The following is a 25,909-nucleotide window of genomic DNA, read 5'->3' on the forward strand; positions in this document are numbered from 1 at the left end:
TGTGTTCCTGAACTTAATAAAAATTCTGAAGATGAAAGTGTAGATAAACGTATCATTCAGGCATGGAGATCTGATTATGGTCTTTCTGGTAAGCAACCTCTTCATTTGTCAAAATTGGAGTCTAGGATGGTTGATTTGGTTGATGGAGGGGAAGAATTTAAGAGGTGTTTTGTTCTTCAAGCTATGTCTAGCTTTTTAGCTCCTACTACTAATAGGACTGTTTCATTGAAGTTGCTGAAAGCTGTTGAAAAAGTTGATGAAATTAAAACTTTTGATTGGTGTTCATATGTTTTAAAAAAGTTAAAGAAGGCTGTTCAGAAGTATAAGGATGATGAAAATGCTCAAAATGTTAGTGGTTGTTTGCTGGCTTTGCAAATTATGTATTTTCATCGTCTAAATTTTCAAGGTGAAAAGGAAAGTAGTACTCTTCCTTTAATTCAACATTGGACGGATGTAAAGATTAAGAAGCGAATTAAGTAGAGATCAAAGCTGGTGGTTATGGGCAGGGACCATTGGATACTATTACATATCCTGTGTCACAGCTTAATTTTAGGGGAACTGTTTTTAAGCCAGCTCCTACTTTGGGTTATGATAAGGGTCCTTCTACAAGTGGTACCACTGGTCGCATTGTTGCATTTGAGCTTCCAGAAGGTATTATGACCGATGAAGAAATTAAAAAAATTTCAACTGATGTAAGTGTTCAGTTTTCTTATATGTTTAGTTATTATTGCTTTTTGTTTACAAAAGTTATCCTTTTTGTGTACAAAAGTTACCCTTTTTGTGTACAAAAGTTACCCTTTTTTGTGTACAAAAGTTACCGTTTTGTGTACAATAGTTACCCTTTTGTGTACAAAAGTTACCCTTTTTGTGTACCAAAGTTACCCTTTATTTGCACCGAAGTTACCCTTTAGTTGCATTAAAGTTATCTTCAATATTAAGTTAAAAGGGTTACTTTATTCATACAAAAGGGTAACTTTTTTCATTTAAAAGGGTCAGTTTATGCATTTAAAAGGGTCACTTTTAGCATATATTTAGATTTCCTACTTATTTTATTATTTTTATTTGTAACATTTTTTTTTCATTGTTCATATGTTTGTAGGTTGTTCATGAAACATTTCTTTTGTTTAAAAGAAATATGGATGTTTTATTATTTGTTCAGTCAACTAGTTTTCAAACCTTGAATGATCTGATTACTTCTCGCAGAAGTGTTTCATTATCTTCTGATGATTTTGTTTCAGTTTCTCAAACTGAACTGCTACTCTCTGATCCTCATTATTTGAAGATTTTAGATGGTTTAATTGATGAGTGTAATAAAATGAAGTCTGTACATGATATGTTTCGCGGTTTTTATGAACCTACAGAAGGTAACAAAGATTTTGTTCCTGAAAAAGAACATGCACAAGGTTTCAATGAAAATATTCCTAAGGATGATGACAATGGTCATGGAAAAATAGTTAATGAAGGCCTTAATGGTTCTGGACCTTCTGCTATCATTCCTGGTCCTACTCAAAATATTCCTGTCGGGCATATTGATCAAAATGAACCTCCTCGACTCAGAGCAAATAAATCTCTATGCTCTCTGGACTGTGGACATGTAGGTGTGCAGGTGCCTTTTATAACTCTTTTTGTAAAGAGCAATGCTCGGATTTTCAAGAATTTGCCTCAGTTACATTTGGAAATTCTTGATTATTGTTTGCTGAAGGATGTTTCAATGGATAGGAAGTTAAGTGTCCTTTTTTATTATAATTATTTTTTTATCTGTTTTTTTTCTTATATTTTTTTTTAATGTTGATCTTATATTTTATTGTTTCAGTGAGAGCCTTGTTACTTTTGGAATGAACTTTTTAATTCCAAGAGAAGACATGGTGTCCCTTGTTGCTCCACTCAGGATTCAATGGTGCGTTATTGATTGCTTCTGTTTGTGTTTGAATGAGAAAGCATGTTTTCAGGCTACTGGTCCTCGGAAATTCTTCTTCGGTGTTAGGCAGAGTGTAAGTTATTTCATTCCTTTTTTTATATCTTAACACATTTACTTTATATATATATTATTTAGATCTTATACTTTAATAGTTTTCATTCTTGCATGTTTGTGACAATATTGGCAAAGGTAACATATCTAGTGATGTTAAGGATTTGCACGACATATGGAAAGGTTGGGTTAGCTATGAGAATCCAGAATGTAATATAATGGATGCTGATCTGGTATTTTTATTCTAAACTTAATGTAATAAATTTAAAAGAGTTCTCTTTATGATATGCTCTGTTTAAATCTCTTTAATTTTGCTGTTTCAGATCTATTTTCCTGTTCTTATTGAGAATCACTACATTTTGTATGTTATTGATCATACAAAAGAGTTGGTATATTATCTTGACAACATTATCTGGACTGATTCTGCTCTTGTTTATATAAAAGAATTGTGTTCAAAGATGGTATGTTTATGTTTGTTTTTTTTGTTATGTTACTGTTGATTCATTGTTTCCATTTTAACTTTTTTGATTTTAATGTATTCTAAACTTTTATATTTTATGTCAGTGTGTTCAAATGGGTGCTTTTCTTGGCAAAAGAAATCATCCAAAGAGTTCTCACCAATGATCTCAAAACAGTAATTATCTATATAGTTTCTGTAGTTTTTTCCTTTCTAATGCTTTTATTAATTACATATTAATAATTTTTATTTTTTTTGCTATTTTGAGATTAATGGAAGGAAATTTTTACGAGGAGAGATCTGTACCACACTGGTACTGTGTGATTTAAATGAATCTTGGAACGATGTGTTGTCAGAATTACACAAGTTCAATGAGAAGAAGAAAGATCCTGCTTATGTCAATGGAATTGAAGAAAGATTAAAGGCTGCAATTGCTGCAAAGAAGAAGAGAGAAACAGAAGAAAGAAAAATGGCAGCAGAAGCAGAAGCAAAGGCAGAGGGAGAAGAGGAAAAGAACAAAGGAAAAAGGGCAAAAAAGCAGTCAAAAAAGTTTACTCCTTCTAAATAGTGAAATAATTGATAGTTGTTAGCTGATTAGTTCAGGGGGTTTTTTTAACAATGAAAAAACTTAATGTATGTGCATACATTAAGTTTAATGATGTAATTAAACTTAGTTTAAAGTCTTTAGTTGTTTTTGGAATACTGATGTATGTGAATATATAAAGTAATTAAAAGGTTTATTTTTATGTTTTTTATGGGGTAACTTTTATGCAGAAAAGGGTAACTTTTATTTATAGAAAGGGTAACTTTTAAGCAAGAAAAAGGTAGATTTTATTGTTAGAAATGGTAATTTTAGCAATGAAAATGGTCACTTTTGTGTAGAAAAAGGGTCACTTCTATTCATGAAAAGGGACACTTTTTTCTGTAAAATAAAAGGGTCAGGGGTTTATGCATGAAAAGGATAACTTTTAGTGATAAAAAGGGTAACTTTTATTAACAGAAAGGGTAACTATTAGAAAAGAAAAGGTTGATTTAGTGGATAGAAAGGATAACTTTTATGCATGAAAAGGGTCACTTTCATGCATAAAAAGGTTTACTTTGTAGCATAAAAAGGGTTACTTTTGTGGGTAGAATAATAAGTTTATACATGATAAGGTATACTTTTGTGGGTAGATAGTGTAACTTTTATGCATGAAAAAGGTAACTTTTATTGATAAAAGGGTTAACTTTTATTAACAGAAAGGGTAACTTTTATGCATGAAAAGGGTCACTTTTATGCATGAAAAAGGTTACTTTTATACGTTAAAAGGGTAACATAAGTTGATGTGTTCCAATAATTAAACATGTGCTAATAAAAGTGTCAATCACATTTTCATTAAACTAGTCATAGAGTAAAAAAACAAAAGAAAAATAGTTTAACAATACAAGGTATATTAATTTCGAAAAAAAAATGTTCTAAAAAAGATCTTAAAAGAGTCGTAAGTTAGGTGTCTTTGATCCAAATTCTGAATTTGGAGGTGGCAGTGCTGGTTTTCTTTTTCTCTTGCTTTTTTCAAGTTCTCCTTTTGCTCTCTTGCTTCTTCCTTTTGTTACAGCCCTTTTAGGATCAAGAATTGTTGGTACACATGTGCTTGTACTCGATGCTGAAGAAGCGTCAGTATTGATTTGAGTGTTGTCTGCCACATCAGGAATGTTAGAAGCAGCTTCTGCACTTTCTTTCTGAGCAGCACTAGCAAGTAAGTCTTCCACCATTTTAAGACTGTTTCTGAAGCTTTCTTCCATAAATGCTCTTGTCTCTTCATTTTCTTGACTTTTTAAGATTAGATTGTAGTATTTCCTCATCATTGTTTGCCTCCATGGAATATATTGTTGTTTAGGATCCTGATTCTTCAACCTATCCCATGCCTCTGTTTTTGCAAACTTAGTCCATCTTTTTGAAACATACTTGTCTGGTATTCTTGTTACTGAATGCAAATGTAGAATTCTGATGCAATGATAACATAACCATCCAGATGCTTCAAAGTTTTTGCAAGTACACCATAAAGTTTGGCTCTCTTGTATATAGTTTACTTGATGTGCAGACCATGGCTTGTCTTCTAGTGTTACTTGATAAAGTAGGCATTCTTCATTACTGCCTAACATCTGAACAGTTGTTGCCATAGAGTATCCAAACTCCTCTTCAAAATTTCTAAAGAGTGATAAAGTGAAAACCTGTACATCAAAAATCATGTAGCTTCATTTAAATTGCCATATATTAGGTGTAATTTATGTACTTGTCAGTTAACTTTTTACCTGTGCGGCATGCTTTAGCATTCCAGATAGAGGCAATGAAGTGAATGCTATTGACTTGCTACAGGTAAACTCATCATATTTCTCTGTGCTTCTCCAACGATTAGTTATCTTCTTAAATATGGTATAAAATTCTGTCAAAGTAGTTGCTTTACTTGCTCTGAATCCTATGGCATGATTAGTGCTTTCACTCCTTTGTGACGATAAGATCCCTGCTGAAAAGAAATCTCTACAAAGGGCAGGACACCATTTGTCTTTCAACTCATACACTCTTTTGTACCAAGAGTGTTCTGTCAACTCATATTTTTGCAACATTGCTTGCCACTTTGCTTCGAATTCTTGTTCTGTCACACACATCTTTAAGCACTGGTTGAATGCAAATTTGAATTCTTTGTCTTTTTTAAGAGCTCCAAATCTGGTTATGGCATTTTGCTCCAAATGCCATATACAAAGTCTATGTCTTGTATTAGGAATCACCTGCATTGAAAATAAAGGGGTCACTTTATGCTGTTAAAAGGGTTACTTTATGCACTAAAAAGGGTAACTTTATGCAGCTAAAAGGGTAACTTTATGTGAAAAAGGAAAACTTTATTGTCATAGCTCAAATCTGTAAGATGTCAATATAAATCTTTTACCTCCATTATATCATTTGCCATTGCTTGGTCCTGGTGAGTGAATATTGAAGTTGGTTTTCTATCCTCCATAGCTTTGAAGAAGGTTTGTAGTAACCACACAAATGAATCTGTCGTTTCATCCCCAATAAAAGCACAAGCAAACATACAATTATGCCAGTGGTTATTTATGCCAACAAATGGAGCACATATAAGATTATATCTGTTGGTTCTGTATGTTGTATCAAAGACAAGAACATCTCCATATATCCTATAGTCTTCTAGCATCATTGAATCTCTCCAAAAGATATTGCAAATTTTTCCTTCTTTGTCAAACTTCACTCTAAAAAAGAAGTTTGGATCCTCTAATTGTTCCTGACTTAAAATGTTCACTAAAGTTTGAGCATCTCCAGCCTCAATTTGTTCCATTCTTAACCTTGAGCAGAAATTCAGGTGATCTACAACACTATGGCCTATATTCTGTTCTCCTCCAGCCTCTGTAGCCATGTAATTGTAAGTGTCCATTGTAGTTAGACCTGAAGATTTCATTGTTTTGATTGTTACAACTTTTTCCTCTGTCATTTTTCTTTCAGAACGATGCAAATAATGCCACTGTGGCTTTGTTAGCTCGTGGTTATGCTGAATAACATGAGCCACCACCTCAAACTGTCCTTCTTTATTCACTTTTGCTCTTATGCATGCCTTGCAATTTGATCTTGTAATGGATACTTGTCTTGGCTTTCTTGTTTTTACATTTACATCCTCTTCATCAACCATTTCAACTAACTTTGTTTTCTTCTGACCTGAATGTCTCTTTCCCTCAGCAGAACACACATAGTTTTTCTCAGTTACTATTTTTGTGTGTTGTTTGAATCTAGTTGTATGTTTTCTTATTGCAAACCCCAGTATAGCAGCATGTTTTTCATACAATTCCAAAATTTCTTCAAAAGTTTCTCTTACCACACCAACAAATGATCCTCTAAGATCTAAACCATAAGCATCAATTGGATTTGTATCTGTTATTTAATACAAACAAATCAGATAATAACCACAGACAGCATAAAAAAAGGGTAACATTCGTTTGAAAATAGGGTAACTTTTATGCATGAAAAAGGTAACATTTAGGCATTGAAAGGGTTACTTTTTGCATACAATCTGAATTTTCAGCATACAATCTGAGTGTAACATTTGAGCATAAATAGGGTAACTTTTATGCATGAAAAAGGTAACATTTAGGCATTCAAAGGGTTACTTTTTGCATACAATCTGAATTTTCAGCATACAATCTGAGTGTAACATTTGAGCATAAATAGGGTCACTTTTAAGCATGAAAAGGGTAACATTTAGGCATTCAAAGGGTTACTTTTTGCATGCAATCTAAAAAGTTCTGCATTCAATATGAGGGTAACATTTAGGCATAAGTATGGTCACGTTTATGCATGAAAAGGGTAACAATTATGTATTCAAAGGGTTACTTTTTGCATACAATCTCAAAAATTCATAGAAATTACCTTCAGTTGCATCTGATTTGGTTGTTTGTTCTGAATTTGAATCAATTGATTTATCAGGAACCACTTGATTTTCTGCATTGTGAATTGCGTTTTCTGCATTCTCAATTGCTTCATCTGCATTATCGATTGCTTCATCTGCATTGTCTGGATTGTTGAATATTGGTACGAATTCATCTCCAAAACAATTAGTTTCTTCTTCTTCTATAATCGATCGATTTAAATCGATTTCAAATTCAGTCTCAATTTGCCTCTGTTTTTGTAGCAATTCGTGAATGAGATTGCTGCAATTTGTTGTATCGAAAGTCGAATTCTCCATTGATGATCGAATTCTGCAATTTGTAAGTTTTCTCACTTTCTTTGTCCTTAATTGATGATCAAATTCTTCTATTTGTGCGTTTTCTCACCTTTTTTCTCCTCGATTGATGATCGATTTCTGCAATTTTTGCGTTTTCTAACCTTTTTTCTCCTCGATTGATGATCGTTTTCTGCAATTTTTGCGATTTCTCACTTTCTCTCTCCTCCATTGTTGTTCTGCGTTTTTTTTTTTTAGGTATTTGAAATTCTGCGATTTTTTTTTTTTAAAAAAAGCACGTGCGAAAACCCGATTTACAGTAAAAATACTGTACACCGGGTACATGCAAATGGGATTGACTTTTCAATCAGCCGAAAAAACAAAGCTTTGGGATTGGACAATCTTAAAGATCGATCACATCTTATATGATTTCTATTTTTTTTTTACAATGACAAAGTTTCCAACCAAAATTACATGTGGACCCCACTTTTAAATCCAACCTGTCAACCAATTATCCAAAAATTAAATTAATTCAAAAAAACAAAAAACAAAACATAAATAAAAACCCCTAAACACGTGGAAGGGTAATTTCGTCATTTCCTCTCCAACCACTACCCTTCTGTCTCAGATCCGTCCATCCAAATACTACGTAAAACACAAGGATAATTTCGTAATTTCAGGAATTCTAATTATTAATTTAAAATTTCTCGTCAATCAAAAAATATAAAATAATATAATAATATTTAATATATTAGCGAAGATCCAACTTTGCAATCTAGAAAGACGCCATTTTTTTCAGACGACCCAAACAAAGTGAAACACAGTTGCTATTTATTATTTTTAAAAAATATTATAATTATTTAAAATTATTAATATTATTACAGAGGAGAGAGAAATTCAGAAAAATTAAGGAGAGAGAAAAAAAAAAAAGCTTGGAGCTCGAGGTAGAAGGCGTTAATGGCGGCGACGGAGGAGCAAAAATCTGGTGTGCGCAAGCACAGCGAAGAAAGCGTGAAGTTGTTCGTAGGTCAAGTACCAAAGCATATGACTGAACCTCAACTTCTTGCTATGTTCAATGAGTTTGCACTCGTTGACGAGGTCAACATTATCAAAGACAAAGCTACTAAAGCTTCTCGAGGTTTAATTTCTATGGTTAATTTGTTGTAGTTTTAATTTTTGATTTTTTTGGAATTTTTTTGAATTTTTCGGTGATTTGATCGAGGAATTTGAACAATGCGAGTTGGTTTTGGTTGATCTGAGTTTAGATTTGAGTGTGTTTGTGTTTAAATTCAGTGTTTTTGTGTTGATTTTAGTGTTTTTTTTTGGTTTTTTAGGGTGTTGTTTTGTGATTTGTCCGTCTAGAGAAGAAGCTGATAAAGCGGTTAATGGTTGTCATAATAAGAAGACGCTTCCTGGAGTAAGTTTCGAGTTGATCTTTTTGATTTTTGGTTTGTTATTGTATGTGATCTAGTTTGATTTTTGGTATTTTGTTGAGTTTTGTTGAATTTTTTTTTTTTTGTGTTAGTTGACTTTGGGTACATTGTAAATTTTCAAGTAATGTGTTTGGATTTTGATTGATTGATGTGTGCATGTTTGAATCCGGGCCGAATTGAGTCGTGTTGTTGTTTTTTCTGTTCACAATGTAGCGTTTGTTGGTTTGGGAGGTGAGAAAGAGTGTTTATTTGAGCTGGATTCGTGGGCGTTACATTGGTTTCAACTGCATAATTGATGGGCTTGGTTTGATTATGAATGGGTATCGAGAAGTGTGATAGCGACTGAGTGATTTTTGGTCTTTTGTTGGTTATTTAATAGTCAAGCTTTTGAAGAGATCTGATTTGGATGCTCACTGTCAAGTAAACAACTTTTGAACTTGAGGATGGTTTTCTACTTAATACAATGTTGATGGTGAATGAGGTTCTTACTTCATCTTCGCGTGCTTTGGAAGAAAGAGGCAGGATCAGTAAAACTTGATACTGTAATTTGGTATTAGGGGAATGCAGAAATAGATAAGTTCTTGACAGTTTTTGGGATAAAATAGTCACAAGAATCGAGTGATGTTCAACTTCTAGTCAAAAAATGTTGAGAATAGAATAAGTTGGAAAGCTTAATTATATCAGTGAGACGGTAAAACAATATATAATGTTACAAGAAAATTGAATCTTGTATAATCTCTTTGATACACTATAAGATTTACATAAACTAAAAATTATACATTAATGATTGCCAAAGATTGTATCAAAGAGTTTACAAAATTGAATCCGATATGATAATAACCAAGATATGATATCTCTAATAAGATGTGGGGGGTTTTATTTTTTGGTCAAAGTGTCAAACAGTGGGTGGAGGTCCATGAGGTGGTTAATGATGGCTAATATGGCATGGAGTTGGCTGAGGAATTGTCGAGAAACAACTTTAATTATGAAACTAGTTTTGTGCCCGTGCGATGCCCGGGTTGTTTATTGAATTTTAAGATAAATTTTTAATCTATATGCCAAATTTTAAAACATATTATTGATACAAAATTAGTTAGGAATTGATGTGTTTTTGTGATGATTTAAACTATGTAATAGGCATGTAATGACTAATAATAATAACATTGGTGAAAAACATTTTTTGACCCGTAACCTGAAATAATGACCCCGTCCGAAATAACTCGTGACCCGACCCGATTGACAGGTCTACACATAGTAATAAAATTATATTAGATTGTAAAGTATATTGTTTTAATTGATTAGAATATATTATAAATGATAGATATTATTTTCTAGATAATATTTGTCGGATATATTTGTATATATTTTGTATAATTATCTTATTAGATTCCTAACGTGATTAGGAATAGGCTTGTAACATTATATAAAGTGATCAATGGTACACACTCCAATTTGAGGAGTTTTCCCGAAATCTAACATGGTATCATAGCTTTAGGTCACGATCCTAGTTTTTATTTTTTTCTTGCTTCCGCTACACATACTGCCGCCCAACCTTCTTCTTCACTGATCTTTTCACCTAGCTTGCAGCTATGTCACAAGATGGCGACACACCACCTCCTCCGCCGCCAAAACCACCGGTGAATGAATTTCACCCGGCCCTCGCGGTCAATAATATCAAGACAGCAATCCCGATTACCCTTTACTACACAAACGTCCACTATTTCACATGGGTTGAATTGTTTGAGAACCATGCTTGTGCATATAACGTTCTTGATCATATCGATCCCAAGACTCCGAAACCCACTGACATCTCCGATGCGTTTTGGACTCGATTAGATGCTATTGTTAAGCACTGGATTTATGGAACGATTTCTGTTGATCTTCTCAACACTGTGTTGGCTAGGAAAGCCACGGCTCAACAAATTTGGGATCGCATCAAGGATATTTTTCAAGATAACAAGAGTACAAGGGCGGTATACCTCGAGAATCAATTTAATACTCTTCATCTTGATAATTTTGCCAATGTTACCTCGTTCTGTCAACAATTGAAAAGCATTGCTGATCAATTAGCCAACGTCGATCAACCCGTTTCCGATCAGAAATTGGTTCTTCGCTTGGTAGCGGGTTTGAACAAAACTGATTTTGACATGGTGGCCACCATGATTGCATAGTCCGAACCCTTGCCATCGTTCAACACAGCTCGTTCTCAGCTCTTATTGGAAGAAACCCGCCGGAATTATGATTCCTCACCACCACACACCTCGTTTGTTGCCCAGCACCAATCGGGACAGCAGACCGAACCCACACAGCAGCAGCCGCGGCAAACAACCGCCGGCAGGGGCGGTGGTGCCTCCGGGAAGGGACGCGGCGGTGGCAGTATAGGCCGAGGTAAAGCCGGTGGTCGTGGTGCTCCAGCCACCCCGCAACAGCAGCTGAACTATCAACAACAATCACAACCTCAGCCAGTCCTATTGGGCAGCCTAATTGGGCCCAACAGCAGCAATGGCCCAATCAACAACAGCCTGGCCACAACAGCAAACGTGGGCTGTTCCTCCTGCACCGTTCCCCACAGCAGCTCACTATCAACTTAGGCCGATTCTAAGTAGGCCACCTCAGCAGGCCTACTCTAAGGGGCCGTCCACATATGGCCCACCGATGAATCCAACCGAGCTAGGCAGTGCGTATTCATCAATGAGTTTATCAACTCCAAAGAATGGATGGTACATGGATTCGGGTGCAACGTCTCACATGACAAATAATCCCGGTGCTCTTCTTCCCCTTTTTAATTTAAGCACTAATAATCATATTTTAGTCGGCAATGGGCATCGCATTCCAATTACTGGTTACGGTCATACTTCCCTTCCAAATAATAACCTTAGGCTTAATAATGTTCTACTTGCACCACAAATTATCAAAAATTTAATTCTGTGCGTAAATTTACCTCTGATAATTCGGTGTCTATTGAATTTGACCCTAATGGTTTTTCTGTGAAGGATCTTCGTATGGGGAGGGTAATAACGAGATGCAATAGTGCCGGGGAGCTCTATCCAGTCACAACCCATACTCCAAGCACATGTCTAGCCACATCTCTCACTGCAGTCAACCCGTGGCATGATTGTCTAGGACATCCCGGGCCTTCATCTTTACAGCTTCTTAGGAGCAATAATTTTATTTCTTGTAATAAGGAGCACGACCCCTCTTTTTGCAATTCTTGTCAAATAGGAAAACATGTTAGACTTCCGTTTTATGATTCAAATAATAATACTGTTTTTGCTTTTGACATTATTCATGCTGATTTGTGGACCTCTCCAATTCGGAGTATTAATGGTCATAAATATTATTTGGTTCTACTTAATGATTTCACACATTATGTTTGGGCTATCCCTCTTGCCAATAAATCCCAAGCCTTCCAATCATTCTTACATTTTCGACAATATGTGCAAACACAATTTGAACGTCCTGTTAAATGTTTTCAAAGTGACCATGGTCGCGAATTTGACAATGACCCCTTCAAAAAATTTTGCCTTGACAATGGATTGGTTTTTAGATTTTCTTGCCCACACACTTTTTCTCAAAATGGGAAAGCCGAACGAATGATTAGAACCATCAATAATGTCAAACGAACTCTATTATTACATGCTTCCTTGCCCCCTTCATATTGGTCACATGCTCTAGAGACGACCATTTATCTTCTTAACATTTTGCCAACTAAATCTCTAAAACACATGACCTCGGCTCAAGCTTTGTTTCGTAAAAATCCATCATATGACCATTTGCGGGTTTTTCGTTGTCTTTGTTTTCCTAATCTTTCGGCAACTGCTCCACATAAACTTGCTCCTAGGTCCACTCCTTGTGTTTTCTTAGGGTACCCTTCCAACCATCGGGGTTATAAATGTCTAGATCTTACAACTCGGAAAATCATCATATCTCGACATGTCACTTTCGATGAGTCTTCCTTTCCCTTTAAAAACTTGGAGAATTTTCTACTTATGGACTATGATTTCCTGGGGTTTGATGCTCGGTCTCCTCTCCTAACTCATTTCATGCTCCAGCAGCAGCCTAGGCCCAATCCTCAAGCCCACACTACACCTCAAAGTCCACCAACCCAAAACCCCCGGCCATTGGGCGCTGGAAATCCAACGGCCCAGCTAGACGCTGGCTGGATCACCCGCGGCCCAAGGCCGAACCCCCCTTGTGCTGGGCTTCCTTCCCTTTTTTCGGCCCAATCACACCAAAACACTCCTAGCCCACCTCCTTCCACCTCAAATCGCCAATCAGCCATGCTTTTTAGATCCAACCTTCTTTCCTCACCTCAAATGCTAACGAGATCTCATCATGGCATTTCTAAACCAAATCCAAAATATGCCCATTTGACCATTGAGCATAAATCCCCATTACCCAAAAATCACAAACAAGCTCTGCAAGACCATAATTGGAATGCCGCAATGTTTGATGAATATAGTGCTTTAATTAAAACGGGAACTTGGGATTTGGTACCTAGACCTATGGGGGTGAATGTGGTTAATTGCATGTGGCTTTTTAAGCATAAATACAAGTCTAATGGTGACCTTGAAAGGCACAAAGCTCGTCTTGTATGTGATGGCAGGTCGCAGGAAATTGGAGAAGACATTTAGTCCGGTTGATAAACCGGCAACTATTCGCATAGTACTCAGTTTAGCCATGGCTAAAAAGTGGTTCATTCATCAGTTAGATGTTAAAAATGCTTTTCTGCATGGTGACTTACATGAAACAGTTTATATGCATCAACCTCCTGGTTTCTATGATCGGAGCAAACCTGACTATGTATGTCGTCTTCGCAAGGCTCTATATGGTTTGAAACAAGCCCCTCGGGCTTGGTATCAACGTTTTGCGAATTTTTTGATCAAGTTGGGGTTCGTCATTGCTAAGAGTGACACTTCTCTTTTCACTTTTCGGCAAGGGAATGACTTGGCATATTTACTGCTTTATGTTGATGATATTATTCTAGTCACTTCTTCTGACAGGTCGCGCACGGAAATTATTTCTAGTTTACAGATGGAATTTCCTATGTCCGACCTAGGGCCATTGAGTTACTTTTTGGGGATTGCAGTTACTCGCACACCCAACTATATGTTATCGTCTCAGCAGAAGTATGCACAGGAAATATTAGAGCGCGCAGGTATGAGTTCCTGTAAAACTGCCGCCACTCCAGTCGACACTAAGTCTAAACTTAGTGCCAATTCGGGTTCTCCGTTCCGGGATCCTACTTTGTATCGCAGTCTTGCAGGCGCACTTCAGTATCTTACTTTCACTCGTCCGGATATTGCTTATGCGGTACAACAGGTGTGTTTATTTATGCATGATCCCAGGGAGCCGCATTTTGATGCGTTAAAACGCATTCTGCGTTATATTCAGGGTACTATTGATCACGGCTTACATTTATATCCTTCAGCTCCAGCTCCTACTCGCTTGATTACTTATACTGACGCTGACTGGGGAGGTTGTCCCGACACCCGTCGTTCCACATCGGGGTATTGTTGTTTTCTTGGGGACAACCTCGTTTCCTGGTCAGCAAAGCGTCAGCCTACTTTGTCTAAATCAAGTGCAGAGGCGGAGTATCGAGGCGTTGCGAACGTGGTTTCTGAAGCTTGTTGGCTTCGTAATTTATTATTGGAGCTTCATTGTCCCCTTCGACAGGCTACTATTGTTTATTGTGATAATGTCAGCGCAATCTATCTCTCTAGCAACCCGGTTCAACACCAACGCACCAAACATGTGGAATTGGACATCCACTTTGTTCGGGAAAAGGTTGCGTTGGGTGAAGTTCGGGTTCTACATGTGCCTTCACGATTTCAGTTTGCGGACATCTTCACTAAGGGCTTATCAAGGGAGTTAGTTTTAGACTTCAGATCCAGTCTCTGCGTACGTCCTCCTACCGTTTCGACTGTGGTGGTGTGATAGATATTATTTTCTAGATAATATTTGTCGGATATATTTGTATATATTTTGTATAATTATCTTATTAGATTCCTAACGTGATTAGGAATAGGCTTGTAACATTATATTAAGTGATCAATGGTACACACTCCAATTTGAGGAGTTTTCCCGAAATCTAACAATAAATAATGGATGTGGTGCATTTTGAGCTAATTCCTTTGCTCCAAAAAAATACTAATAAATTTATATGATACTTTATAAAATTCCAAATTAACAATTTTATCCTAAAATTTTATCCAAATTTAATTGAAAATAGAATTCTAAATTAATTTTTTTATCCTACGTGGCGTGACACTTGGCGAAAAATTAGAACGCCAAGTGTCGCTATCTCGTTGCCTGGCTAAAAGTTTAGCTTTATATATTAGTTATATGATAAGGTGGTTTAGAGAGGAAGAAAAAGGGAGAGGATGTTGTTGGCAACCATTGCTATTAAGAGGAGGATGTTTGGACCCATTGTGATTGATATTGTCAATAAAAATGTAGGTCTTGAAGGAACTGTTCATTATGATGGGGGTTAGTCTACTTTATGACAAATCAGTAGATTCTTTTAAAAAAATTGTCTTTTGGAAAGATTACTTATCAACTTATAGGCTATACCTTACTTCATCTCGATGGAACTTGTGCGGGAAAGGGATAAGATTCAAGTTAAGATTCAAGTTGCGATATAATTGTTGTATCCTGGTCCCTTCTTTTGTGCTTTGTGGAAGTGTGAGACCTCTTTTTTTTCTTGTCATTTCAAGTAAGATATAGGGTGCTGTTTCATGATTGTGTTTGATTAACTTTGTTTTTAAAAGCTAGCGAGTGTATGTTGTAACTTTTAAGAGTAAGGTTTCTTCTATTTTATGATGGGAGAGAGAGGAGGTAAAGCACTACAAATGAATGTCAGAATTGTCTAGTTACAAGTCCCACACAGAGCGAGTCTGGTAAAAAAGTTGGGTTTGGAACTTTGGATCACGGTTCAAGTGACGGTAAAACAATGTAGACAAAGCAAGACCTGTGAAAGTCAGGAGTGTGAGAGGAAAGTCATAGGCTTTATGGAGAGAAAAGATTCGGTAGTTGCGAACATCATGAAACATTGGGCATAGATGTTATTGTTTGTGATGTGACAATTGTTTCCTTGTTAGATTAGGGCCTAGTTTTATTTTCCTAAAGAATTGTTATTTGGAATAAAATATTGGTTTCCTATCATCTTATGTAAACTTCTTAATCCTTAATATTCTAGATCTATGATGGAGCTTATAAAATTATTTACGTTGGAGGAAAGTCTGGCATCTATATGATTGAGGAGCTTTGTTCATTGATTACTCTAAACAAAACATGGTGGAAGATTATTACACCCTTATGAATCTAGATTAGAGCTCTTGACATGTGATAGGCTCTAATACATTATAAAGGAATAGTGAGATTGGTGGTTTTTTCCTTTTATGGTTAAAAGAAAGATTTTCTTGGTAAAAATGTCGTATTTGGTTGTCTTTGAGTTTTGTACGTTGATTTCTACATATTATTTTGTTTGTTGTTTGCGTTTTCGCTTCTGCTGCTTTTAGTATGGGACTCTGGGTAGAAGCTTCTAGATACACAGAGTATATGTCTCGTCATAAACATATATGCTGTTTCCGTTCCAATAGAGGATGAAAAACTATGGTACCCTGATATCTTATGTTTATAATTTTCCTGGAATAATTGAGCTTTTTAAGGATATGAGAGTGCAACTTTCCATAACTCTTTTATTTGACTAAATAGCAACATATACTTCACTAGCCAGCATTAAAATATGGATCTCATTAGAAATCCAAACGAAAAGCGTTTATCTTAGCACTTAAGACGTTGGTATTTATCTTAATAGTGGAAATTTTTCAGTCATATAATTTTGTTGTATCTTTCTTATTAGCCAGCATTAAAATATATGGATAGGAATCCAAATAAAACGCCTTTATGATTAGAATATAATGTTATTGATGTCATTTGCATGTTTTTCTTTCGAAGGTTGCATCAAATTTGGTTTAAATTGCTGAATATGCATGAAAGAATCTAGAATTGTGTGTAGATTGTAATATTGTAGTATTCATTTTGTTTTTTTTTTTTTTTTTTTTTTTTTTTGTATTCTTTCGAAATTATTTTTGGTCTTAGTTTTGCATGTATTTTGTGTATTTTCAAATCTAAAATTATGGTTCTTGTATTCAGGCATCTAGTCCCTTGCAAGTGAAATATGCAGATGGCGAACTCGAGAGATTAGGTCTGTTATGCTTTGCAAGACTTTAATGTCCGTTTCTCTTTATGGCCAAGACTCAAACTTAAATTGTTTGTTGACATTTTTTTCCAAACCTTTCTTTTATCAGAGCATAAACTTTTTGTTGGCATGCTTCCAAAGAATGTTTCAGAAGCCGAGGTTTCTGCTTTATTTTCTCAATACGGGACGATAAAAGAATTGCAAATTTTAAGGGGATCTCAACAAACAAGCAAAGGTTTCCATATTTTTTACCTGACTACGCCTATCATTATCTTTTGATGCTATTCGTGCAAAATCTAGTGGTTTGGTTGTACATAATTCAACTTTAAGGATTTTAAAGTAGTTATGTTATTTGCGATAGGATGTGCATTTTTGAAGTATGAGACTAAGGAGCAGGCTCTTGCAGCCATGGATGCTATAAATGGAAAGCATAAAATGGAGGTTTGTCTTTTTCTAAAAGTTATATTGTTATCACGTGTTTTATACCCTATACTTGTTGAGAAATTAAATTTTTAGAGAATATGTACTTGCATATACAAAACTAATTCCTCATCAATACTGTTTTTTGTCACTGAACAATAATTATGGTTGTACATTTCAAATCATAATTAGCAACTTAATCTTAACTTTACTTTTGTTTTAGTTATTTTTTTAGTCAAATGTTTTGTGTTTAATTTTACGACTTTGGGGTAAGACACAACATCTAACCTTATTCTCTTTATTGTGATACACTATTAGAGTCTTGAATCTCATTTCATTTGGATGGTTGAATAAAAAATTTAGAACATCTACCTGTTTAATAATTTAGAAATATGATTTTATATCTAGAACGTGTGAGTAAAATTTAAAATTTAGATCATACTCCCTCGATTTTTTAATAATTTTTTTATTTAATTTTTTTTTTTTTAATTTTTAATTTTTAATTTTTTTTATGCGTCATATTTCCAAATTTAAAAACCTCACTCACATCATATATTTATTTCTCTCTTCCTTTTAACCCCACTATCATTTTATAATATTTGTACCTCTCACATTATACCTAGTTGTCACGTGCTAAAGACTTCCTTCGTTAACACTAATCAAATGAATTTGCTAGCACAGTAGTGCTAAGCAAAGCTCCTTGGATGAACCAAGCACTTTCCCTTAGTACCTTAAGACTTAGTGTCGTAGAAAATTGAACACACAAGCTAACTCTCATGCTAGTTTGCTCTAACACTCTCCTGGCACCCTCGTGCCTAGTTTTCCCCACACTTACAAGTGCTTAAGAATGCTTTAACCTATTTATAGGAGCATCTGGAAAATTCAACCTCCTCATATGGGGGAATTTAGACTACAACTATCTAGAGAATTCCTACCTCCAAAGGAACATACATACAAAGAGGTTTCTACATCCTTCCTACCTGGAATGCTAAGGAGAACCCTAGAACATTTTAGAACATTACACTACTTAAGTACAAACAAAGAAGAACCTAGAAGACTTCTACTATGTACAAGACCTTCCTTGATTATTCTAAAGTCATCCACTCTAGAATAGTCTTCAAAAGAACCTCATAGATAAGTCCATAACCTTTTAGAAGCTTCCCTCGTTTTGCTGCCAAAATTTGTACTCCGGCTCATCTTGGAAAACTGACACTTGGCTCATCTTGGAAAACTGACACTTCCATTGTCTTCCTTGGCCCAAAATACGGCCGACCCTCAAATTTGGGCTCATTTGGACTTCATTTGAGCCCCCAAATGGCCCATTATTGTGTTAATATCAATTGGGTGTTCACTAGTATTTTAAGGTTCTAACTAAATAAAGCTTTATAAGGGGAAGTGTGCCCTTGGGTACCAAGGGCAAGCCCCCTACTCAAGATATGCCTTGTTAGCTAGTGACCCAAATGATGCCTATGGTTGGTGGGACATGATCAGTGATATAGTGGTCCCCCATTTATATTTCTCTCTTACTTATCCAAATTTTTTATCCTCAACCATACATTTATGTATTATTGTACTCTTTTGCCTAAAACTACAGGGTACGAGCACACCACAATGAGACACTTATAAAAAAAAAAAAAGTATGAATAATATTTCTAACATCTGATTTAGGATTTAGAACATGTGATTAAAAATTAAGAATACCTGATTTAAAATTTAGAACACATCAGTAAAAGTTTGGATTATACGAGTAATAATTTAGAACATGTGATTTAACATCTAGAACATATGATTATAGAGAGAGAGAGTGAGTTGAGATTATGTGAGAACCAACGTGAATAATAGGAACTAGGAACTAATCTCAGCCATTGATCGCACTCCATCTAATGGCTCACAACTAATCTCAGCCATTGATCGCACTCCATCTAATGGCTCACATTGCACCCGCTCTCATTAATTGCATTCTCGTAAATTCGCTGTTTTTAAAAAAAAAATTCCAGTTTTTATAACTTTTAAGGCAATTTCATTTACTTTTACTAAATTTCCATTCACTTTTGAGAAATGAAACTGGAAACTACTTTATAAAGTTAAAATATTACAAAAATGCCATTAATGACGCGGGAAGCATGTGAGCCATCCGATTAACATGATCTAAGGGCCTATATTAGTTCCTAGTTCTTATTTTAGCCTTGGTTCTCATTATAATTTGGTTCTATACATATATAGTTCTTATAATTTGGTTCTCATTATAAGAGGAGAAAGGACAGTAAATTGAGCAAAATGGATGATTCGGTAAATAAATAGTGAACGGTTAGATAAATAAAGGAAATAAATTTAATTAAAAGTGTATACTAGACACTTCAAACATCAGGTCGCGTGCTGTGCAAGCATTTATAGGAAGAAATACCTGTTTTTTTACTATCATCTTTATGAAACCTAACCTTTTTTTTTTTTTTTTTTTTTTTTTTGGGAGCCTATATTCTTTGAACTCTAATTGTTCATGTCTTGCCTTACCACCATGCCTAAATCTTCTTTGGCCCTCTTCTTATATTAATCCACTATGAGGATAATCTCACATTGTCTTACTTTGACATCTGGACACCTTCTGTTACACATAGCCATCCAAGTTTTTTTTTTTCCTTTCCCTTTTCATCAATATAAGCTATCTCTACCTATTTCTTTTTGCTTCATTTTTGGGTTGTTACTCTCTTCGTATGGTTAGGATTGATTACTCATCCACTGAAGTATCTTCATTGCAGCTGAAATCCACCATTAGCTTTTGGATGTGGGTGTTTTCAATTGGATAATATAGTTTCTTGCTCCATAAAGAGTAGAAATAGGCTTATAGTGGCCAGATTACTATTGATTGAATCTACCCCAAAATTGAGATCTTTATTAGTCTGTATGTATGTGATAAAGATTCCTTTAGCCTCAAAGCACTTCCAGTCCTTCACAGCATGTCTCGATCTTCTTAGTCAAACAAAGCCATATGTATATCCATTGATTTATCACTACAATATTCTATCAGGAGTATCTGGTGTTGCTTACAATGTAGATCGGCCCAGCATGAAAGAGCCTGGCCGCCTGAATTATGAGTAGCACTTTTCATTATCTTTTCAACATTTTTCACATTATTTCATCTACTTAACTGTATAGTGCCTATACGCTATGGTTGCTGCAATTATAATCGTTCCCCTTTATCTTGTATATAGATAGTTAGGTACTATCATGCTGACCTGCTCTGATTGGCATAAATGGCATCTTCCCAGATTATAGTTTATCATTGAGTGTGTGGTTGAGCATAAGATGTCTTATTCACCTAGGCACCTCCAAACTTCTATGGGTATTTAGTCAGATCCTAGCGCCTTCCACTCCACCTGGCATAACTTGTAATGTGCTGTCCTAACTGTAGACTCTTGATGTATTATAGATATAAGATATCCTCATGTTTAGGGTTATTCCAGTAGGAAAGGGATAAGAGCACAAGAGTTTGCGTAATATCATGGGTTGAGTAAAAACAAGGAGAGTGGAGTTTCTAATTGCTGTCATGAGAGGATTGTTGAGAAGTCATTTCTTGTCTCAGGTTGATAGAGATACATCCATCAATCACAAGCGGATCATGCCTTTGTGCATTGTTGTGCACATGTGTGTCTTGTGCCTGAGTGATGGCACTCCGCCACATGGATAGTTAGATGTCCTTATTGACATGGCGAAAATGACCTAACACAAATCCTAACTATATCTAAAATTGCATGACTATTTTAATCCAAGCCAAAATTTACCCAGGTGACCCAAAAGTTAATTACTAGTATTGATTGTTTATAAATGATAAACTAGTTTTTAATAACCCAAACCCAACCAACTTGAATCAAACCAAATAATTCTTCATGAAATTTGGCCAAATTTATCCCAACCCGAACAAACCTGTTTTGACACCTTTATCTGTATTACATTGTCAATCTTTTGTTCTTATCTGTATTGATCTTCATGCTGCAATAGTTGAGCTTTGGCTTTTTTTCGATATTTGTAAATGTGAAGTTGACTTTGATATTAATAGAGAGAAGATAGATGTCATTTGAATTTTGTTTTATTAATTATCGATAAACAACAATGCCATTATGAGTGGGTATTTTGATTTGCTCTTTATATTGGCGTACTCCACAAAAATTCCTTTTATTTTGCACTAGAGTTTACTTTCTTGCATTAATATCTGAAAGGTGTTGGAATCAACCCTAGTATTAGCCACATTGCAGGAGTCCATTATGTGGGTGCTTGCATGGCGAAATCATTTAGATGTAGCTAAAAATTTTAAACAGAAGTGGTCAAGTAAATTCAGCAAGATCGTTGGCAGTGTATGATATGAAGATTGAAAACTCCTAATATAATTAGGAGTGCCTTTTGCATAGTAGTGAATCAGGAAGTTCAGTTTAATTACGTTATGTTATGCTTAAGAGTTTTAGTAGGAAGAATTTACTTAATCTCCAACTTTATACTTTCCTCATGATTTTGGAAGTGTTATGGTAGTTTACATCGTTTAGTTGGATTATAAGATTGTTTAAGTTTTATAAATAGGGTACGGAGTTTTATAGGAGAAAAGCACATCGCTGTATTGATTTGAGAAGAGCTGGGTATTTTTGTATGTTCTCTATATTAACTTGGTGAGAAGTTTTTTTGCATTGCCTCACTTTGAAGACAGTTATGAGATATGAATGCATCATTTGGATCTGTCATTTTTTCATCTGAGGTCAACTTTCTGGTTGTCATTTTTTCATCCGAGGGTAGCTGTTTTTTTTTTTCCAGGGCTCAAATGTTCCCTTAGTTGTAAAATGGGCTGATACTGAGAAAGAAAGGCAAGCTCGAAGGACTCAGAAGGCCCAGTCAAGAGTGTCAAATGTGGCAAATATCGATCCATCACAGCACTCTTCATTATTTGGAGCCATGCCAATGGGTTATGGTCCCCCATATAATGGATATGGTTATCAGGTTTGTTGTCTGGCCAAGTTTAATTGTCATGTTTTAGTCCCCTCCCACTCTAAATTTTGTTTGTGGAGTCAACATATTTTGTTATATATTTCATATTCAGTAAAGCATCATTGTAATTCTTCTGTTGCTCGTTTTATTTTGATGCTTACTCACTTAAATGCTTTTGTCTGTACGTTGTCTGTCCATGATTTTAGGCACGTGGTGGGTACGGACTTATGCCATATCGCTTGCCCCCGATGCAAAATCAATTCCACAACATGGTACCTCTGGTAAATCAAGGAAATGCTTTACGTGGTGTAAGACCTGATCTTTCTCCCGGGGTAGCACCAAGAAGTTACGTTGGGTCTGGTTATCCTGCAGTTCCGAATCTTCAGTATCCTGTGGCATATCCTGGAGGGATGGTGAATCACAGACCTGTCAACAATTCTCCTGGATCCATGCCATCTAGTGTTGCAAACAGTCCCTCGGGAACGTCTCCTGGTGCAGGTTCAAGTTCTGGAAGTCAGGTTGAAGGTTGTTACAGCTTCTCCTTTGCTTTTGTTTTCATTATTCCCTGTTGCAAACCTTTTATGGTTTTATGTATTGCTTTGAAATCAAGTTCGTGATTTACAAGAATTTTGGTATACCAATTCGTCGTACTATAATTTAAGGTGAAACCAGATTCAGCATTGATTTTTGAAACAAAAGAAGAAATGGATTTAATATTACACCAGATTCTGAGACTACCATTGTTATTTCTTATATTTGGATAATCTTACTGTAATTAATAATCTTTTTATGTGTCGTATATTTGGTCACTTTTGATTAACTATTTTTATTTTTCCTTAAAAATAGGACCACCTGGTGCTAATTTGTTTATATACCACATCCCTCAAGAATTTGGTGATCAAGAATTGGCAAATGCTTTTCAGCCATTTGGAAGGGTCTTGAGTGCTAAGGTTTTTGTTGATAAAGCTACTGGCCTCAGCAAATGTTTTGGTACGGCGTCTCTTTTTTAACGTATGCAACTAACATTGTCAGAATGCTTGGATCTTATTATTTGGTTTCAACAGGGTTTGTCAGTTATGACTCACAAGCAGCTGCTCAATCTGCAATTAGTATGATGAATGGCTTTCAGTTAGGTGGTAAGAAATTGAAGGTTCAGCTAAAACGAGATAACAAACAGAACAATCAATATTAAATTGGTGGTATATCACGTATTCGAGAACTGTCGTCCACGAAGTAGTCTCCATTCAGGCAAGAGATGTGGGTGGTATGGGGAGATCTGGCTCCAGCTTGCACTACTCCACCCTAATTGAAAGTCCATTGGGGTGTAAATCTCAGAACCTTGTAGCTGTTGGTGCCAAAACGACCAATTTACTTGTACTTTATGTATCATGAAATTTCATTTGGATGTTTGATTCTTAATTTATTGATTCTTCCTTGAACAACTCCTGCAGCTATGACTCTGTATATGTCTGCAAAAGGGAAAAAAAAAGGGTCATTTCTTCATTATTTTTTCCCCTGGTCTCAAGAATGGTTACTGATTTTTATATGCCCCCACCCCTTCCCATCCCTAAGAAGTAAAATTCTTTTCATTACTGGTTGGTTTTGCTTGGTCAGCGTTTTTTCAAGCTGTTTATGGTTCTCTCATGTTGGATGTTGGGGTGCTTGTCCGTCTAAATTGTCCATATAAGTTGGATCACATATTTTTCATGTGCATGGGCTATCCACAGCTCCAAGCTAGGCGCAGGAAAGCATGTATTAATCCTTCCAGACCGACAAATTCAGGTACTGTCTTTAATAAGTATTCTCTTGTATAGCAACTGTTCTCAGCTACTCAATCCCTGTAATTCTGTTGATTATTTGATGGTGACAATCTAGGCCTTTGTTTGCTATTTGCTTTGTGGATTAAATATGCTGGAGATATACAATGAAGGCTTGAAGAGAGAAAAGTACATTTCAGGTAAGATTATTAGAATTTTGTCTTCGTTTTTTCTTACAGATGAGATGTGATATGAGCATATCAGAAGTCACAGCATAAGTGTTTGATTGAGGTTCAAACTACACGTGATAACACTTTCTGTGAGTATTTCCAACTTTGTGAACATAAATTTTCTGCATCTAGACATGAGTTGGTGGATCTTTGATAATTTTGCTAAAATTCTAGCCAAAGGTAAAATAATTTGCATGATTAGATTTGAGAACAATGTTAATCTGTGGGAGGGGGGTAATGCTATATGTCTAATCTTCAGATTAAGATAAAATGCGTGCATATATTGTATAATTGTAGAGTCATTTTTCCAACTTTTAACCACAACACTCAAAACTCTTAACCCTCAACTTCTGTTAACTTTTCTTTATTTTTTTAATAATAATAATAATAATAATAATAATAATAATAATAAAAAAAAAAAAAAACCTATCAATTTCCATTATAACTTCCTGTAATATTTTTGCATTCTATAACTTCCATTAATCAAAGTCAATAACTCTCATAATCATATATGCAAAACTAAATTAATTATACCGTAGTACGTAGCATAAAAAAAACATTGATGTGTATGATTAATATATCCCGTGCTTTTACTAGAGTATATCTGTGCTAATGCACGGGATTTTTTTTTTTACGGGATTTTTATTTTTTCAAAAAAAAAAAAATAATATATCCCGTGCTTTAACACATGTATACTCTAGTAATATTTTAATTATACAGTTTTTTTAAATAACTATTTGTCTATTTTTATGTTTTTTTCTTAATTGAGATTAGACATGTAGCCTTTTGGTTTGTGAAATTCCTAGTTACTTCATTTTCTTTAAATACCATGGGACAGAGCCAATTTTCTGGTTTAGCGCGTCAGTTTCTTCAACAACTATGAATTGACATGCAATTGATAGGATAGCACTGTGCAATATTTCCTTTTCTTTTGTTGATGACTAAACTTTCTAACAATGTTGACATAATTTTATCAAAAAGAAAAACAATGTTGACATTAAGGAACCACCGCTTGAAAGCTATATCGTTTTGAACAACTTCACACCAGATGATTTCAAGTGGTGAATAATCAAGTACGATTATTGAATCTTTGAACACCCCGATGATGCATGTTATAGGCTAGAACCAGTTTTTCCTGTGGGTTAGAATGTCAATATGTTAATATCAACTTAAGACAGTTTATCCTTTTCTGGACTGTTATCAGTATAACCTAGTATTCCAAATTGACATGCATATTTCTGCTTAAGTGATCTATTAATGACTGTAAACGCTGCATGATGCCTCCACGGCAGCTCAAGTGGTAAGGCACTTGAGCTTCCCTCTTGTAGGACATCGGCTGTATGCTGTTAACAATATATTCAAACATAGTTGCTGTCTACCATTTATGTTAGTCCGAAAGTGTATCAGGATTATCTTTTCGACAGAGTTTATACTCTATCCATGGTATCTATGAATTGAGCATTGTGCAGGCGTGTTACAGTGAAACTTTCCCTTAAATTTCACCTTTGAACATTGAAATTCTCCACTTTGATATCATAATTTTTTTCCACTAGTTGAGCTACTACAGCACTCCATACCTCTGGGATGAAAGTCCAACAGCTGGAGCCCGAACGTTTCGCAGTGGAAAATACAATGATTTGAAAGATAATAATTAAACAGGATTAGCAATAAATGCGGGATAAGCATATATTAAACCACCACCTAATATTTGGATTGATTATGTCTCAAGTAACTAATTGCCCTACAAGACACGAGTTAGTTTACTTATG

General features: G+C 35.3%; 2 protein-coding genes across 2 annotated transcripts; one reads left to right on the forward strand and one right to left on the reverse strand.

The window, feature by feature from the left end:
• Positions 1 to 3,893: 3,893 nt before the first annotated feature.
• On the reverse strand, positions 3,894 to 7,153 carry LOC110710047 (protein FAR1-RELATED SEQUENCE 5-like). The gene is made up of 5 exons (XM_021888307.1): positions 6,899 to 7,153; positions 6,479 to 6,533; positions 5,351 to 6,342; positions 4,719 to 5,192; positions 3,894 to 4,637 (listed from the first exon to the last, which is right to left on the reverse strand). Exons 1-5 carry the CDS (start codon positions 7,151 to 7,153, stop codon positions 3,894 to 3,896), a joined length of 2,520 nt encoding a protein of 839 aa, XP_021743999.1.
• A 758-nt stretch (positions 7,154 to 7,911) lies between these two features.
• LOC110709949 (RNA-binding protein BRN1-like) lies at positions 7,912 to 23,659 on the forward strand. Its single transcript, XM_021888200.1, has 9 exons — positions 7,912 to 8,267; positions 8,464 to 8,546; positions 16,720 to 16,771; positions 16,875 to 17,000; positions 17,127 to 17,206; positions 21,983 to 22,165; positions 22,360 to 22,678; positions 23,000 to 23,143; positions 23,218 to 23,659. Exons 1-9 carry the CDS (start codon positions 8,087 to 8,089, stop codon positions 23,343 to 23,345), a joined length of 1,296 nt encoding a protein of 431 aa, XP_021743892.1. The 5' UTR covers positions 7,912 to 8,086; the 3' UTR covers positions 23,346 to 23,659.
• The last annotated feature ends 2,250 nt before the right edge of the window (positions 23,660 to 25,909 follow it).

Source organism: Chenopodium quinoa, unplaced genomic scaffold (genome assembly GCF_001683475.1).
Source record: "Chenopodium quinoa cultivar QQ74 unplaced genomic scaffold, ASM168347v1, whole genome shotgun sequence".
Lineage (NCBI taxonomy): Eukaryota > Viridiplantae > Streptophyta > Magnoliopsida > Caryophyllales > Amaranthaceae > Chenopodium > Chenopodium quinoa.